This window comes from Neophocaena asiaeorientalis, unplaced genomic scaffold (assembly GCF_003031525.2).
Source record: "Neophocaena asiaeorientalis asiaeorientalis breed wild unplaced genomic scaffold, Neophocaena_asiaeorientalis_V1.1 scaffold400, whole genome shotgun sequence".
Taxonomy (NCBI): Eukaryota; Metazoa; Chordata; class Mammalia; order Artiodactyla; family Phocoenidae; genus Neophocaena; species Neophocaena asiaeorientalis.
In genome coordinates this window covers 4,831,006-4,847,570 of record NW_020175089.1, presented here as the reverse complement: position 1 = coordinate 4,847,570, position 16,565 = coordinate 4,831,006, and the positions used below count along the sequence as shown (strand labels likewise).

Here is a 16,565-nt window from a genome sequence, read left to right as displayed (position 1 = left end):
TACCTTTCCATTTTTAAATTTTATTTTATGATCTTTTATTGCTGATACATAGAAATAAAATTAATTTGTATATAATCACATTGTTTTAGCAACTTTGTAAAATCAATTTATTGTTTCTAATAACTTCTCTCTAGATTATTACGACCACTTTAAATTCAACTTTTATTTGTTGGTTTCTTTTAATGGGTCATGGATGTTGTAGTTTGCTGTTTTTGCTTAGTTAACTTAAGGGTTTTGGCCAAACTACTTATATTAATTTTTGTGACAACTCATGTTATTGCCAAAATTTGGTGAAGGAACTTTTTAAGTTAAACAATACATTACATTTCTGTAAGTATGTCCCTTGCCTTTAAAAATCTTTCTTTGGGGTCATTTTGGATTCCAGGCTTTTTATGGCCCCAGACATTCAATATTGGCTATGTGTGGGAGTTCTCATCAGCATTTTGTTCCTGAAATTACACTCCAGACATCTCTGAGACATAATTATTCCCATTAGTAAGACAGCCCACGCTGTCCTGTTCCTTCTGATCCAAGCTTTGGCACAAGCTACCCTCCGGGAGCCCAGGTTTCTCTCAGTGGAGGATATTTTAAGAGACCCAAATGTGGGTGCTGCTGATCCCTTAGATGGTTCTGCAGACACGGGTAGTGTGGCATTCAAAGTCACAAGTTAGTGCTAATGTATCCAGTTTTAAAACTCCAAAAGAAAAATGGATTTTGCTCTAATGCAAGTACATTTAAATCAGCATTATCAAAACAGTGATATATAAAATATCCATATTATATTCTGCCTTCCACCGAAACATGGGTTTAGATTTCAGTTCTAGACTAAAGCTTAAACTTAACATTTAAATTCCAAATTACAGCTTTTCTTAAAAATCTCACATATTAAAATTGTGATAAGCTGCTTTTTGGCCAATGCATAGAGTGACCATATATATCATCCACAATGGGACATTTTGAGAGCAAAAGGGGGTGCTATTAATAATTACACTAGAGCAATAGACATAAATTGGAATTGTCCTGAGCAAACCAGGACTTACAGCCCCTACCAATGAGGCCTTAGTTTTAAAACTTCTAAACTTATGTACTTATAAAGTATATATTTATAAGGTATTATTTCTATAAAGTTAATTTACATAGTCATTGTTATATAATTACATACTTAAATAAAAGTAATCATTTTTATTTTATTTGGTTGGGTTTTTTTCTCCCCTGCATTCCCCCCACCTCCTATTTTTCTTGGTTTTAAAATGAAAAGAGCAATGTCAATTTTATCCAAGTTCAATTTTCAGTAGGTTTGCTTGCATCTAAAGCATTCCAGCAAAACCTACTCAAATGTATTCAGAACTTTAAAGTCTGGTGCTCACAGCAAACTCCATTCAGTAAGAGCTTCATTACCTAAAATGGATACCAATAAATTATTTCATAAAATCTGTTTTCATAAGGCAAGACAAAAACTGCCGACTCCTTTGGCAGCGGCTATTAGTATTTGTTGGGTGACTTCAGGCACTCTTAAATTCTATAAAGTTTACTGCCTGATTTGGGGTCTTGGTGGGGCCCCAAACAGACCATTTATCTTTTGTTTATGTTGCCTACATCCACATACTGTACAGTACAAAAACCTCACTGCCTTGGAAGTGTTACCTGTCTCCTCATCTATTTCACTTAGTTTAGTTAATTCAGCACCTAAAAAGCTACTGCTTGAAAAAAAAAAAAAAAAAAGCTACTGCTTGGAGTGAAAACTCTAAATGTAAGAAATCAAAACAACAATTAAAAGGGAACCACCATTATCCAAACTTTTCTCTCTTTTTAAGTACCTATAAGCATTGTTCGGCAGCATTGATAAAAATCTTGTCTTGGTTGCTACCTTTTTCTAGAGGCCAAATTATGTTGGTCACTCTTTATGCTCCATGGCCAGATTTCCTAGAAAGACAACTGTCAATCACATATTTAAATGTTATGAACCAGCCACACAACCTCTCTCTGTGTTAGAGTTCTCCAGAGAAACAGAACCAATAGGATGGAGAGAGACGATAGATAGATAGATGATAGGGATCTACTTTAAGGAATTGGTTCATGCAATTGTGAGAGCTGGGAAGTGCAAAATCTGAAGAGTAGGCTGGCAATCTGGAGGCCCAGAGAAGAGCCAATGTTGCAGCTGAAGTCCAAAGGCAGACTGGAGGCAGAATTCCCTTTCCCTCAGGTGAGTCAGTGTTTTTCTGTTACAGCCTTCAATTGATTGGATGAGGCCCACCCACATTATGGAGGGTAATTTGCTTTACTCAAAGTCTATTGACTTAAATGTTACTCTCATCTAAAAATACCATCACAGCAACACCCAGACTAGTGTTTGACCAAATATCTGGGTACCATGACCTAGCCAAGTTGCACATAAAATTAACCATCACACTTGTCTCACACCATAGCATGGAATTTGGGCCCTAGTCTAAAGGTCTTAGGCTTGGCAACCCCTGGGGGGCTGTGCCTCCAACAGAGGCAAGCCCAGGTCCCCAAACCCTGACAGTGGCTTGGTCATTTTACAGATGAGGAAACCAAGTCCTAGAAAAAGGTTCAGTGAATTGGCCCCAACAAGCCAAGTGTAGAGTTAGGACAAAAATCCAGCCTCACTGAATAGCTGTCCCCAGCTGTTTCTACAATTCTTGGCTCCACCAGGGTCTGAACTCAAGATTCATAGGGAATATTCTCATTTCACTTCCTTTTTGGAACATTAGAACCACGTCAGAGTGCCAGTCAAACCATAAACTCTGAAAAGAAAATCAAAGCGTCTCCTGGATGCACCTTCACTTTCCCATCCCCAACCCTCCTGTAATGCAGCGGACACGCACACACCTGTCCACCGGGGACTTCTCTTTGAAAGTGCTTTATTCAACAAGATCTAAGTCAGGTGCTTTAAAACATATCAAAATGTTACAGAAATTCACAGCTCCCTACTGAGGACTTGCCAAGTTACATTAAGATACCTAAACACATCAGTTTATAACTTCAGAACCAAACATTGAACAAGGTCATGTACCATTGCTCGAAAAGCAAGTTATGATTAAGAAGAAAGATACTTCACAAAGCTAAATCAAGTGAGGAAACCCTTAAGAAACACTAGCAGTAACACACCAGGAACCATCAGCCTGGGAAACAGGTCTGCGATTGCCGGGGAGACTCCACAGGAAAACTGAGGCTCTCCTTTCACAGCTTGTCCATGTCTGGTGCCTGGCTATAACACAGGGGGCGCTGTGACCTCCCATGACAGGGTAAACACTGTCAATTCCCTCTGAAAGAAGGGGTGCCACATTTGTCTTTATTTTTACCTCTCTAGGAGATCATTCTTCATCTCATCTGCCTCCAACAAGACTTTGTGTAAAACAATTTTCAGAGGCTTGACTCGAGAATCTGTACTGCTGCAACAGGTGTTCAAGGAGATCTCTGCCTCCTACCTTGGCCCTCACATCATGGTTTTGTCACTATGAGGCACTGGAATTCCTTTGTTCATATAGGAATTTCTCTTGGAGATGTATCTATGGCATCATGTTCTCTGTGCTAGAGCTTTGAAATAGTTCTATTTTTTAAAGTGAGCTTCTCTTTCCTTAAGAGAGCTTCCTGCTTTTCTCTGGTCCATTTCTCCTTCCAACCTCCTAACACTGAAATAACAGCCCAACTCCAAAGAAAAGAATTCTTGCCAAGACATGTTTGCATCGGAGAACAGAGTTTGTTTCTTGAGTGTTTTTGTTTGTTTTGGTCTTTATATCCTAAAGTCTTATCTACAGAGATAAAATGTCTTTATTGGGAGGTCCCTAGGAGAGAGTATTGTTTTCTTTCTGGTAGAGAGGAGGGAAGGGTGAAAATATTTCTCCTTGAAGTCTCAGACCAAAACCTCAACCTCAGGGCCCAGCATTTGTCACAGGGGTAGGTGGCTAATCTGAGATCCTCCCACCTCAACCTCAACTCACAAAGTCCACAAGTCTGGAGACCAGTGTACACATTCCTCACCAGTTTGCACAGGCAAACCTATTGTTTGTGCTTTTCAATCCCTCCCCAAGGTAACCACTCCCCCCCACCACAAAATTTAACTCCTCACCTTCCCACTAATGTGATGACTAAGAATGTGACCTTGTGCTTAATTCCATCATCACCAGGGGGACCGGATCCCCTTCCCAACGATAAACTCAGGTTTTTCCGTCATTTGATCACCTTGTAACATAAGCCCCTGGAAAAAGACTCAGATGTGGCTATGCTGCTTTTCACAAGTGAGGAAAAACCCTGTAAATTGGCCTTTTTGTTCTTCGCACGATTTCAGGTTCATTGCACACAATTACATAAACCCACACAAATCAGTCCAGGAGTTCAAAGCTGCAAGGCCATGTGATACCAGTGAGAAAATCCAGCTCCACATCACAGCAGAGGGTCTCTATTTCAGTTGCTGCTATTTCAAAGAACCTTTCCAAAATTCCTGACTGGGTCATTAGTACATGAGAAATGATTTCTAAACAGGGTGAGCCAAAATGGAAAAGTGCAGCCTGCATTAAGTGGAATGTATCATGTAAGATGCGATTTCCCCTCAATTCCATCCCAACCCCCCATCTTTAAAAAGCCAAGTCTACCTCAGTATCACTTTCTGAGAAAGTGATCTGGCAAATCTGACATTTTGCAACACTCCCATATTTACCACTATCATATTGCTAGTGCAAATTAAAGATAACTTTGATAAACCAAAAATGGCTGTCCAATAAAAGTTAGCCATTAGTAATTTGCTTTGTGGAAAATTTTTTCCCTAGCCACTCAAGGAAGATTACTGGGGCCAACAAAGGCTTTGAACATTCAAAATAAAAATAACCGGAAGAAAAGTTTTCTAAGTCATTTCTCAAATGCAAAACTCAGGAAGTATGTTTGCATTCACAAAACTGCTCTTTCCCATCTGTAACAAAGGAAGCCTCTCCCCGGGCCCCCATTTTTTTCTGTGCATTTTGCAGAAGCCCACTGAGGTGTATGATTGAGGCTAAGGCCCTCCAGATTTCCAGTCCATCCCCCACAGGGCTGGTGGCACTCCCCACAGAGGAGGTAAGCTTGCTAAGAGACCCTCAGCAAAATGCCAGGTAGCAGCATGCCATCCTTTTGAAAGTTAACAGTGAGACTACATGGAAGCCACAGGGGCAGGTAGGGGGCAAGGGTGCCTGGGCAGGAACAGCTCTGCTGCAAAGGTCCACTGTCCTTGCAGGCACGGATCAGTGGCTCTTCTTTCCTCAACTGCCCAGCTCTCCAAACCTTCTTTGGAGAAGAGGTGGAGAACAGATGGGGAGCTTCCCTACCATAACAAGGCTCAGTGTTAGGAGCTTCTGGCCTTGCTTGGTTGACCTCCACAGCCAGGCACCTGCTCCAAGCATCTATCTGTCGCTCTTCAAACAGTATCCGTTGTACTGGAGCTGAGCTACTTGGCGATCTTACCAATGGGGGCCCAGAAGGACAGACTCTTCCTGCCCTTCCCCCTCCATTGGAATCTCTCTAAAGGTCACCCAGGTGGCTGCTCAGAGAAGCTGAGAGAGAAGCTCCATCCTATCTACACACTCTCACGGGGCAGCCCAAGAAGTATCCCTTAACCCCACACTTGGTCAGTAGCAGGACAAGTCTTCATTCTTAGAGTCCATCTCCACACACAACGTGAGGGCAACTTGCAAAAATCCAGTGGTTGTAAAGTATTAAGCCTTGACTTTGCAAACGCAGGGCCTCAGCTCCAAGTGCAAGAAGACCACTGGATATGAAAATGGGCTGGGTTTACAGGCACCTGTCATTCTGCAAGGAGCCTCCACATTTCTCTAAGGAGGGAAACTTCCCAGCCATACAAGACCAGGCGCCATGTACAAACCAGTGAGGCCTGTTTCATAAGATACTTCTTTCAACTCAGGGAGGCCCCAAAGAGTTGGGGTCATCAGCTTGGCATGCTGAGACAAACATCAGGCTCCCCTATCTCCTAGAGGTAGCCAGGGAGGTGGGGGCGGAGGCAGAATCCATTCTTTACTGGCATCCACATAGACCATCACATATGTCCTTGTTATTTAAAACAATTGAATTTTCCAGTGTAAAAACCTGTGGGCTTATTGCATCTACCCCACTGATGGTTTATCTTTTTCTTTCCATCAGAACTGCCCCAAGGGCATGGTTTGTTAATTAATTTGTTAACTGCCAAGGATCTCACACTTGCAGATCCTTCCTAGGGATACAGGGAGAGTATCTATTAACATAAAAATACCCCAAATGGTGAGTTTGCTGGGCCCACTTCCCCTTCTAAACACAAGCAGACATGTATGGCTGCTCCCTGGCACTTGAGGGGAGAAATCTTTTCTTCAACCTAAAACCCCTCAGATCGGTGACTCCTCTGATTTTCCTGCCCACAAGCAGAACATCTGCCAGCCTCATAGCACCTGTGCTGGCTGCTTGGAATTGAATTGCATGTGAATATATCATGTAGGCATGTGGATGTGTACCATGTGCACACACACGTGCACACACACATTTTGGGTTCTTCTTATAATAAAAATGGAAAGTCCTCGTGAGTAAAGGAAAGGAGCAGGGAAAAAAAGGTCAGGGAGTTAGTTGTCTGCTGGCTTCTCCATGGTGGTTTGGGAGCTGGAAAGGTTTGCATTTAAACGTTTCCATGGAAGGCGCCCAGCTTCCTGTGAGTCTTCTCAGGTCAACAATGCCCTCCACGGCATCTGGATCCCCTCCCTGTGGCTCAGATTGTTGCTGGGGTCTCGGCTATCTCCTCCAGCCTCTGCCGAATCATTAGCCGGAGCACGGTGTACCTGGGGACAGAACAGCTTCGGTGGAGAGCAGAAAGCAACACACTCCTTCTCATGACCCTCCCCCATCACTTGGGTCACAGTGTGGGCCAAGTGTCCCAACCCTTTGCTTCTCTCACTGGCCCACTCTTGAACTACTTCGTTACTTGTGTTCATTTCCACAACAGGATGAAAGGGACTGAAGAGGCTCACTCCAAGCTAATTATTTTATTATGATTAAAAAGTCTGGAGAAGAAGAATGAGAAAGTGAAATAACAAGAACAGTAATAGGGATTCCCTTTGTTGAGTGCTTACTATGCTCAAGGCACTATGCATAGAGTATCATATAATCCTCACCTAGGCTGGACCATATGAAATTGCCATTACTTTTACCATTTTGGGGGAGCCTACAAAAATGACAACTTCATATGGTTCAATCTAATATCAGTATCTGCATTTTGCCAAAGACACTATAGCAACTACCAGGCATGGAGGTCCATGGCTTAGTGGTGAGTATGGTTTTTTCATCCCTTCCCTGAATTATGGTAATTCAGATACTGGAGTGGGCACTGTTATGCAGGGCTAACGTGGTTTTGCACTGCACAGCAAAACTATTTTTAAAGTTTGGCACACAGTAAGTGTTCAATAAATGTTAACTGCTATCATATTATTATCATCAACACAGAAAATGTAGCATTGACTTTAGCGGCAAAAAAATCAATTTTTCTGCCAATATCTATGAAACGCAGCTCTACTTTATGACTAAACATGATCAAAAAATAACAAAATCCTCCCCAGAACAAAGTTTTAGTACTGGACTTTTCAACCCAAATGCAATTTCCAGAAGAGAAATGTTAAAAAGGGAGAAAGGATGTGAGGAAGGGATTTTAGGGTTACTCTGCTCAAATTTCCACTGCCGAGACAACCTTCCTGAAATCCTTGGAACAATTTTATGTCCCACATCAAAATGAGAAGTTGAACGAGAAGCAGAACGACCAACACACTGATGTTTCAAGTCCCCACCTGAGATCTGAGATCTGGCATTGTCAATGGGAAGCCCCCTGAACACAGTCCCAGGCCCAGGCGGCAGCTCCTCACAGCCCCTGCAAAGTTCCTGAACAGAGACTCTTCTCACTGAGGCCTCAGGAGAAACCCAACCAGCCACCCCAGGGGTTATGCTTACTTGCGCATCAGCTTCTTTACTTCCCGATCTTCTTCCTCTTGGAGCTTCTGAATGAAGCTTTTAAGGACAGGCATCTCAAACTTTATATACTGAGCCACCTGGGGAGGAGAAAGTAAGTCTGGGGTGCAAGACCCCTCCCAGCACTATTCTAATTTTTTTTGGCATCTCTCTCATATAAGGCACAAAGCCTTGGGAAATCTATTTCTGCACTAATCCGGGATTTCCTTAAAGGCAGGAGCCAAGCCTCATTCTTCTCAAGGCTGGTATAGAGTCTATGATGAAGATCACTTCATTTACATGATAACTTCATCTCATAACTTCTCATTTTTCATCTCATGTATCCAATCCATGAGAGGTGATGTCAAACATAGAAAAGCACTTTCTCTTGTCAGGCATGCAGAGAAGACTGGAACACATAATATTCAATAAAGCTCTCTGCTCTCCCCTAAGAGAAATTAAGGAACCACAGCTCAGAATGATGATTTGTGCCTCAAGGCTCAAACAGGCATCCAAATGTGAACTGCCTCCTGAGAGGCTATAAGCCTGGGTGTGGCTCCCAGGTGAGCTGAAGTTAAGCAGCCACTCTTCCTCCCTCCCCAGAACCCTCACTCTGTTCTACCAACTCTTCTCTGTGGGAGAAGTATGTTTCTCCATGCTGTTAATGGTGGGCTCAGCTATGTGACTTGCTTTGGCCAATGGAATGGGTGTGTGGATGTGATATACATAAAATCCAGGTGGGAGCTTCAAAGGAGCTTACATGGTTTCTTGCATTTCAGCCATCTGCCATGAGAAGCATACCTAGGTAGCCACTGCCTCTTACCCTCGGTCTCTGAATAAGACATGCAATGTCTACCTGAACTGAACCCACAATCTAAAGCAGAACCGCTGCTACCAGCCTACAGAATCCGGAGCAAGAAAGTAAATGTTTACTGTTGTAAGTGACTAAGACTTGGGGAAGTTTGTTGCTATAGCAAAAGCTATAAAGTCACTGCTAACTTCTTGAAGTTGCTTGGAAAAGGTTTGCAGAAACTTTTCAGCCCTCTTAAGTACCCCAGAAAGCCTCAAGAAATTTATTCCTTCTATGAAAATCATTTTGTGCCTGAGCTTTCTTCCAGTTAACTCCCACAGGGCACACCCTCAACCTAGCTTCTGCATTCATTACTGTTTCAAGAAGACCTGGTGTTGAGAAATAGCAACAAAACAGGGCCTGGTCATTGGTCAAAAAGCCAAGCTATACCCCAGTTGTAGTTTACCCAACCAAATCCCCCACCCTCCGGGGACAGACATCTGACTGGAAAGGGACTCACATCATAGGTGACTTCCTCCACCTGGTCCTTCTCCATAAGGAACACTTTGGATACTTGCTCACATGGGCCCTGGAGGATCCGGGCAATCAGGGGGTAATCAGTGTTCTTCAGCTTCTGTTTCTCTGGAACCACACACAGCCAGAAGCAGCCCTGAGTTGCCTGAGGCCTTTCTCACCTTAAGTGGTTGTCAACTCAAGGGCCCAAATGGACCAGGCACCTCAGGAGATGTAGCCATACAAGTCAGGAGACTGATTTGTAAATGAACAATTCAACAGTTCAAAGCAACTGTTACTGCTCCCCTACCCCTCAACAATACTTCCATGCCTCAAGCCCTTTGGAAGATGCTGCATTGGAGAATCTGGTTTTCTCTGTGCTTTGAGAAAATCCAGTTCTTTTTTAAATAGGCAGTTATGTTTTAGGGTTAGTTTACTGACCATATATGGCATTCCCTGGTGGACTCATCCAGCAAGCTCAACAGCCTTGGAGGCAAACAACATTTGGAAGTTTCCAAAACCCAAGCAACAAGCAAATGAGGCAGAGATTTTTTTTTAACTTGCTATTTTGAGTTAATTAAAAGTTTTAAGTATACTGTGTTCTTTATACTTACCACCACTGGTATGGACCACATACAAAGCAAACTCTTCCGCTGAGTTCTCAATCTGAATCAGGAAGGAGCAAAAGATACTTGCTGAAAGCATATATTTACATATCCTAACTGTGGCCATTTCTTCTTCTTGAACACTGCAAAGCTAAATAAATGATAGGCTCTTTTGAGGGGAGGGCTATTTATCTACAGCATTTAAAAGAGGTGAGGAAATGGGGTGGTAACGTTATCAATAATAATAGGTAATAAGAGCTAACATTTATTGCACCATGCCAGGCACAGTTCTAACAAACTCTACATGTTTTAACTCATCTAACATGACAACCCAGTGAGAAATAAAAGATTGCTTGCCATATCAGTAAACAAAGGATGTCACAGTCATCAGCAATTGCAGCCACCTCCGATGGTGAGCTGGTGAGCCCTGAGACGACTCAGGAAAGAAACAAAGAATACCTGCCATCTTGCAGCCATCAGACTGCAGCCACTCCCAATGGTGAGCCCTGAGGAAACTCAGGGTGAGAAAACAGGGTACTGGCCCCCAATAGCTAAGGTATGTATCAAAGGAATGATTTCAGTGAGCCCAGACTCTTGCATCTTTCCATATGTAGGAAAACGCTAAATTCCTTAACTTGAGATATCTGATTTTCTTTAATTAACAATAATCTTTTGACATTCAGACTACCTGCCCTTTGTGACAAAACTCCTATGTATCCTAGCTTCCCCTTCACCTCCTTGGAGCAGTTCTCTCAGGGTTACTTGAGATGCTGCCTTCTGGGTTTGAAGTCCTAAGAATATTTGCTGAATAAAACATAACTCTCAACTTTTAGGTTGTGCAATTTTTTTTCAGTTGATACCAGTAATGGGGTCCTGTTAACCTTATTTTACAGATGGTGAGACAGAAGCACAGGGAGCTTAAGTCACTTGTGCAACTCCTCCAACCAGCAGGTGATAGATAGAGATTCAAACCCAGAGCCTATGCTTTAAACCACTAGGACACACCGGCTTCTGTTAGAAATAAGAATACCTGGTTTCCAAAAGACTTAGAAGGGTATTGTGGAAAACATACAGAGCAACAGGACTTCAAAAACACTCATGCACTATAATTTTCACATCTATTGTAGGCTCATCAAAGTAGGTTCCCCAAATGCACAGAAGTCGATATGTGCACGGAGCCCTGAACCAGTCATCAGGTCCAGGGTCCTTCTCTGGAGGCCCATAAAGCACCTGAGGGCTAGTGCTTCTCAGGTTTCAGTGGCACTAGAATCCCTGTAAGCCTTGTGGAACGGGTTCCCTGGTCTCATCTCCGAGTTTCCACTTCAGTGGGTCTGATCTGGGGGAGAGGGAGGCCTGAGAACCTACTTTTCTAACAAGCTCCCAGGTGATGCTGATGTCGTGGGGTCTAAAGAACCTAAACCCTCTCTGCCCTGTGCCCCCCTTACCACACACTCTCCATAGCCCCCACCTCTACACTTCTGGGGGCCCCAAGGCACACATGCCACTGTCTGAAGCCAGCCAGCAGAGGGAACTTGCCTTAAATTTGTTGAGCAGCAACTTCAGGACCTGTGGAGTGGTCATGGTGCTGTTGATGCGGACATTGGTGATGGAGCCATAGGCCGGCGTGAACACCGACGTCTGTCAATAGAGGGGTCCAGCTCAGAGTGGGTGTACAGACAAGGATGGGGCACTAAAACCCAGGTGTCCTGGCCCTGTTACCTGGGGTAAAGGGACAGGGACAATGGCACTCAACCTGTGCTCCCTGAGAGTCCACTGTCCCTTACAACGTAGAAGCATTAGGCTTTGATGTCAATAAAGAGCCCTGGGCTTTGCCTAGCTCAGGAGCTCACGCCCACCCCACCGCAGGAGGCTTGAGGGATCTGAGCTTGCCAAACGGCAGCGCTGAGGAGGGAAAGAGGACCAGATAAGGGAGGCACTCCCTCCAAATAAAACATGCACAAAGCCCCTTCTACTACGACTTCAACATGAGGAGGTCTGTGACCACTCTTCCATGATGCACTTGTTTCTGGGGCCAGATTCAAACCAAGCAGCAGGAAGGAAGAAGAGTCAGCTAGCTTGGGGTGGGGTAGGTGATCTGAGCTCTGCAGCTCTGTTTCAGGGCAGCCCTTAACTCACAGAGAAGTCAGGCCACATAGCAGCTGGAGGCACATGGTGCAGAAAGAGAGTAACATGTGGATGGGGGGGTTTCTGATGAGGGCTGTTTGTGGGGTCATCTCGCATCTCACCCACTGAGCCAGGAAGAAAGGGGCAGGGCACAACCATTAAAAGAATGACACAGCCATTAAGAACAGGATACCACAAAAACTAGTTAGAACCTACTAGGCCCAAGATGGCAGAAGATTTGACTTCCAGTTGACCTTCACCTCATTATACACTCATTGTAATACATTAGCATCTAAATGACACACCCACTGGTGCCATGACAGTTCCGAGGTCGACCATAAAAAGCCAAAAAGTGGGTGGTGGCCCAATTCATGGAAATCCCCACCCCTTCTCCAAGATAGAATACTCCTCCCACTTATTAGCCTATGAAATTACCCAGCCCATAAAAACTAATCACCCCCACAGCCCAGGGCTGCTCTCATATTCCCGAATGGCCCATTGCCTTGGGGCCACCGGACTCACCTGAGACCTAGGACATGACCATCCTCTTGCACCCCATTTTTTCCTACAACACCATCATTTAGGAGGACTCCTGATCAGGAGGCCCTTATCTCTCTCAGAGCCAGCAGAGCCTGCAGCCCACTCACAACCCAAAGACTGAGTGGCTTCCCAGGAGTCTGCAGCCCTGAGGTGGCAGCTGCCCAGGAAGGGGTTTTGCCCCCACTGGAGCTGGCGCTTGCCCCCTGCCACCCTATCGCCTCTACCTTGTGGTTGTAGAAATGGCCGTTGATGGAGAAGCGGTGGCGTCTGATTCGCCGCTGGTCACTGGGTGTCCTCACATTGCCACGACGACGTACCCCAACATCACTGCGTGTGCGCATCAGTTGTGGGGTGTCTTCCTGCAGGGACTTCAGACCCCTGGAGTCTGAGAAGGAAGGGGAAGATGAGCTCTGTCTGCCTGGACCTGGGATGTGGCAGTGTGCACAGAGTACCCTCTTCCGGACCAATGCTACAGCACCTACAGCTTCCTCAAAAAAATATATTATAAAAACAGTATTTACTGCTGGGGGAAAAACATGATGCATAATTTACCAAGAAGCAGTACAGTGACAAAGTTCAGAGCACAGACTCCTAGGTTCAAACCCCAGCTCCACCACTGTCATTGTAGGGGAGCAAAACTTGCTACCCGCAAATGTCTCTGGCATGCTGAAAACAATCAAGCCCCAAAAGACTGATAAATGAAATATAGCCTGCTATATCAGTAAACAAAGGATATCACAGTCATCAGAGATTTCAGCCACAGGCGATGGTGAGCTGGTTAGCTCTAAGGGGACTCAGGACGGAAAAGAATACCTGCCATCTAGCAGCCATTACACTGCAGCCACTCCCCACGGTGACCCCTGAGGAAACTCAGGAGGTGAAAACACAGGATACTGGCCCCAGATAGCTGAGGTTCCTATCAAAGTAATGATTTCAATGAGCCCAGACTCTTGCATCTTCCCATACACAGAAAAGAACTAAATTCCTTAACTTGGGATATCTGGTTTTCTTTAATTAACAATAATCTTTTGACATTCAAACTACCTGTCCTTTGTTGCAAAACTCCTATGTATCCTAGCTCCCCCTTTGCCTCCTCAGAGCAGTTCTCTCAGGGTTACTTGAGATCCTACCTTCCAGGCTTGAAGTCCTAAGAATATTCGCCGAATAAAACGTAACTCTAAACTTTTAGGTTGTGAACAATTTTTCAGTCTAACAGACTCAGGAAGAAACTCTGCCTTTTCCCCTAACTGCCTAAAGAATTTAGATAGCGGGCTTATTACTGGACTAGAGTTATCACCAGAGACATCTGCAAAGAATATGGGCTAAATGTGGTGAGCGAAACTCTTAGAGATCAGAGTCCACCCTGTGTCACACTGTCTTTGCAGGCCCAGCAAACATTTGTTTACCAAACGTTTGTTTTCCATCTCCATGTGAATTGCCTTCCTCCCCTGAAGTCCCAAACCACTACCCCCAACATCCTCTTTTGTCTTTAGCTGAAGATGGTAGTTAAGGTGCGGGCATCAGCAATCGGGAAGATGGCGGAAGTGTAAGACACAGAGATCACCTTCCTCCCCACAGATACAACAGAAATACATCTACACGTGGAAAAACTCCTACAGAACACCTACTGAACGCTGGCAGAAGACCTCAGACTTCCCAAAAGGCAAGAAATTCCCCACGTACCTGGGTAGGGCAAAAGAAAAAAGAATAAACAGAGACAAAAGAATAGGGACGGGTCCTGCACCAGTGGGAGGGAGCTGTGAAGGAGGAAAAGTTTCCACACACTAGGAAGCCCCTTCGCGGGCGGAGACTGCAGGTGGCGGAGGGGGAAACCTTCGGAGCCACGGAGGAGAGCACAGCAACAGGGGTGCAGAAGGCAAAGCGGAGAGATTCCCGTACAGAGGATTGGTGCCGATTGGCACTCACCAGCCCAAGAGGCTTGTCTGCTCACCCGCCGGGGCGGGCGGGGCTGGGAGCTGAGGCTCGGACTTCGGTCGGAGCACAGGGAGAGGACAGGGGTTGGAGGTGTGAACACAGCCTGCAGGGGGTTAGTGCACCATGGATAGCCGGGAGGGAGTCTGGGGAAAAGTCTGGACCTGCCGAAGAGGAAAGAGACTTTTTCTTACCTCTTTGTTTCCTGGTGCGCGAGGAGAGGGGATTAAGAGTGCTGCTTAAAGGAGCTCCAGAGACTGGCACGAGCTGCGGCTGAAAGCGCGGACCCCAGAGACGGGCATAAGACGCTAAGGCTGCTGCTGCCGCCACCAAGAAGCCTGTGTGCGAGCACAGGTCACTCCCCACACCTCCCTTCCGGGAAGCCTGTGCAGCACGCCACTGCCTGGGTCCCAGGATCCAGGGACAACTTCCCCGGGAGAACGCACTGTGCACCTCAGGCTGGTGCAACGTCCCGCCAGCCTCTGCCGCCGCAGGCTCGTCCCACATCTGCACCCCTCCCTCCCCCCGGCCTGAGTGAGACGGAGCCCCCGAAGCAGCTGCTCCTTTAACCCCATCCTGTCTGAGCGAAGAACAGACGCCCTCAAGGGCCTACACGCAGAGGCGGGGCCAAATCCAAAGCCGAGCCCCAGGAGCTGTGCGAACAAAGAAGAGAAAGGGAAATCTCTCCCAGCAGCCTCAGAAGCATCAGATTAAAGCTCCACACTCAACTTGATGTACCCTGCATCTGTGGAATACCTGAATAGACAATGAATCATCCCAAATTGAGGAGGTGGACTTTGAGAGCAAGATTTATTATTTTTTCTCCTTTTCCTCTTTTTGTGAGTGTGTATGTGTATGCTTCTGTGTGAGATTTTGTCTGTATAGCTTTGCTGACACCATTTGTCCTAGGGTTCTATCCGTCCGTTTTTTTTGTTTGTTTGTTTCTTTGTGTGTTTTTTCTTTAAAAAAACATTTTTTAAATAATTATTTATTTTAATAACTTTATTTTGTTTTATCTTACTTTATTTTATTTTATCCTCTTTCTTGCTTTTCTTCCTTCCTTCCTTCCTTATTTCCTTTCTTCCTTCTTTCCTTCTTTCTTTCTTTCTACTTTTTCTCCCTTTTATTCTGAGCCATGTGGATGAAAGGCTCTTGGTGCTGCAGCCAGGAGTTAAGTCCAGGAAGCATAGAGAGTCCCATACAGGATAAATACAAGGAGAAACATGCTAAGACACATATTAATCAAGCTGTCAAAAATTAAATACAGGGCTTCCCTGGTGGGGCAGTGGTTGAGGGTCCGCCTGCTGATGCAGGGGACACGGGTTCGTGCCCTGGTCCGGGAGGATCCCAAATGCCGTGGAGCGGCTGGGCCTATCAGGGAGATCAGCTCAGTGCTTTGTGACCACCTGGATTGGTGGGATAGGGAGAGTGGGAGGGAGGGAGATGCAAGAGGGAGGAGATATGGCGACATATGTATATGTATAACTGATTCACTTTGTTATAAAGCAGAAACTAACACACCATTGTAAAGCAATTATACTCCAATAAAGATGTAAAAAAATTTAAAAATAAAGAAAATTTCAAACACATACACAAAAATAGGTGAGGGCATCAGCCATTTTGGTGAGTTACTCAGTTTTTCTGTGTCTCTCCCATGTTTACATGTTATTAAACTTTTGTTTGATTTTCTCCTGTTAATCTGTCTCATGTCAATTTAATTCTTAGACCAGCCAGAAGAACCCAGAAGGTAGAGAAAACTGTCTTCCTTCCCAACACCATATATCACTAACTCTCTGTGCCTCAGTTTCTTCATCCATACAATGGGGATAACAATAACACCCACCTCATGAGATTGTTGTGAGGGTTTAAATAAGTTAATTCATTTAAAGCACTTAGAACAATGTCTGCACAGGCTAAGCACGATATAAGGACTTGCAAGATAATGTCGAACTGACAATATCTATCAAAATTGTAAATGCACATAGCCTCAGATCCAGAAATTCGATTTCAAAGAATCCTACAGACACTGACAAATGTGTGAAATGAGACATGTATAAGGACACTCTACACTTTTGTTTGTCTAAAAGACTAAAGAT

General features: G+C 44.8%; 1 protein-coding gene across 6 annotated transcripts in view; it reads right to left on the bottom strand.

The window, feature by feature from the left end:
• Nucleotides 1-2,853: 2,853 nt before the first annotated feature.
• The window catches only part of RASSF2 (Ras association domain family member 2), a 43,331-nt gene continuing 29,619 nt past the window's right edge, over nt 2,854-16,565 (bottom strand). For all 6 annotated transcript variants that reach the window (XM_024764225.1, XM_024764226.1, XM_024764228.1 and 3 more), the window contains 6 exons: nt 12,762-12,922; nt 11,410-11,511; nt 9,883-9,934; nt 9,276-9,397; nt 7,969-8,066; nt 2,854-6,809 (listed from right to left, as the gene is read on the bottom strand). In XM_024764225.1, coding sequence (XP_024619993.1) covers nt 6,740-6,809; nt 7,969-8,066; nt 9,276-9,397; nt 9,883-9,934; nt 11,410-11,511; nt 12,762-12,922 — 605 coding nt within the window. In that variant the 3' untranslated portion in view covers nt 2,854-6,739. The remainder of the gene's footprint in view (nt 6,810-7,968; nt 8,067-9,275; nt 9,398-9,882; nt 9,935-11,409; nt 11,512-12,761; nt 12,923-16,565) is intronic.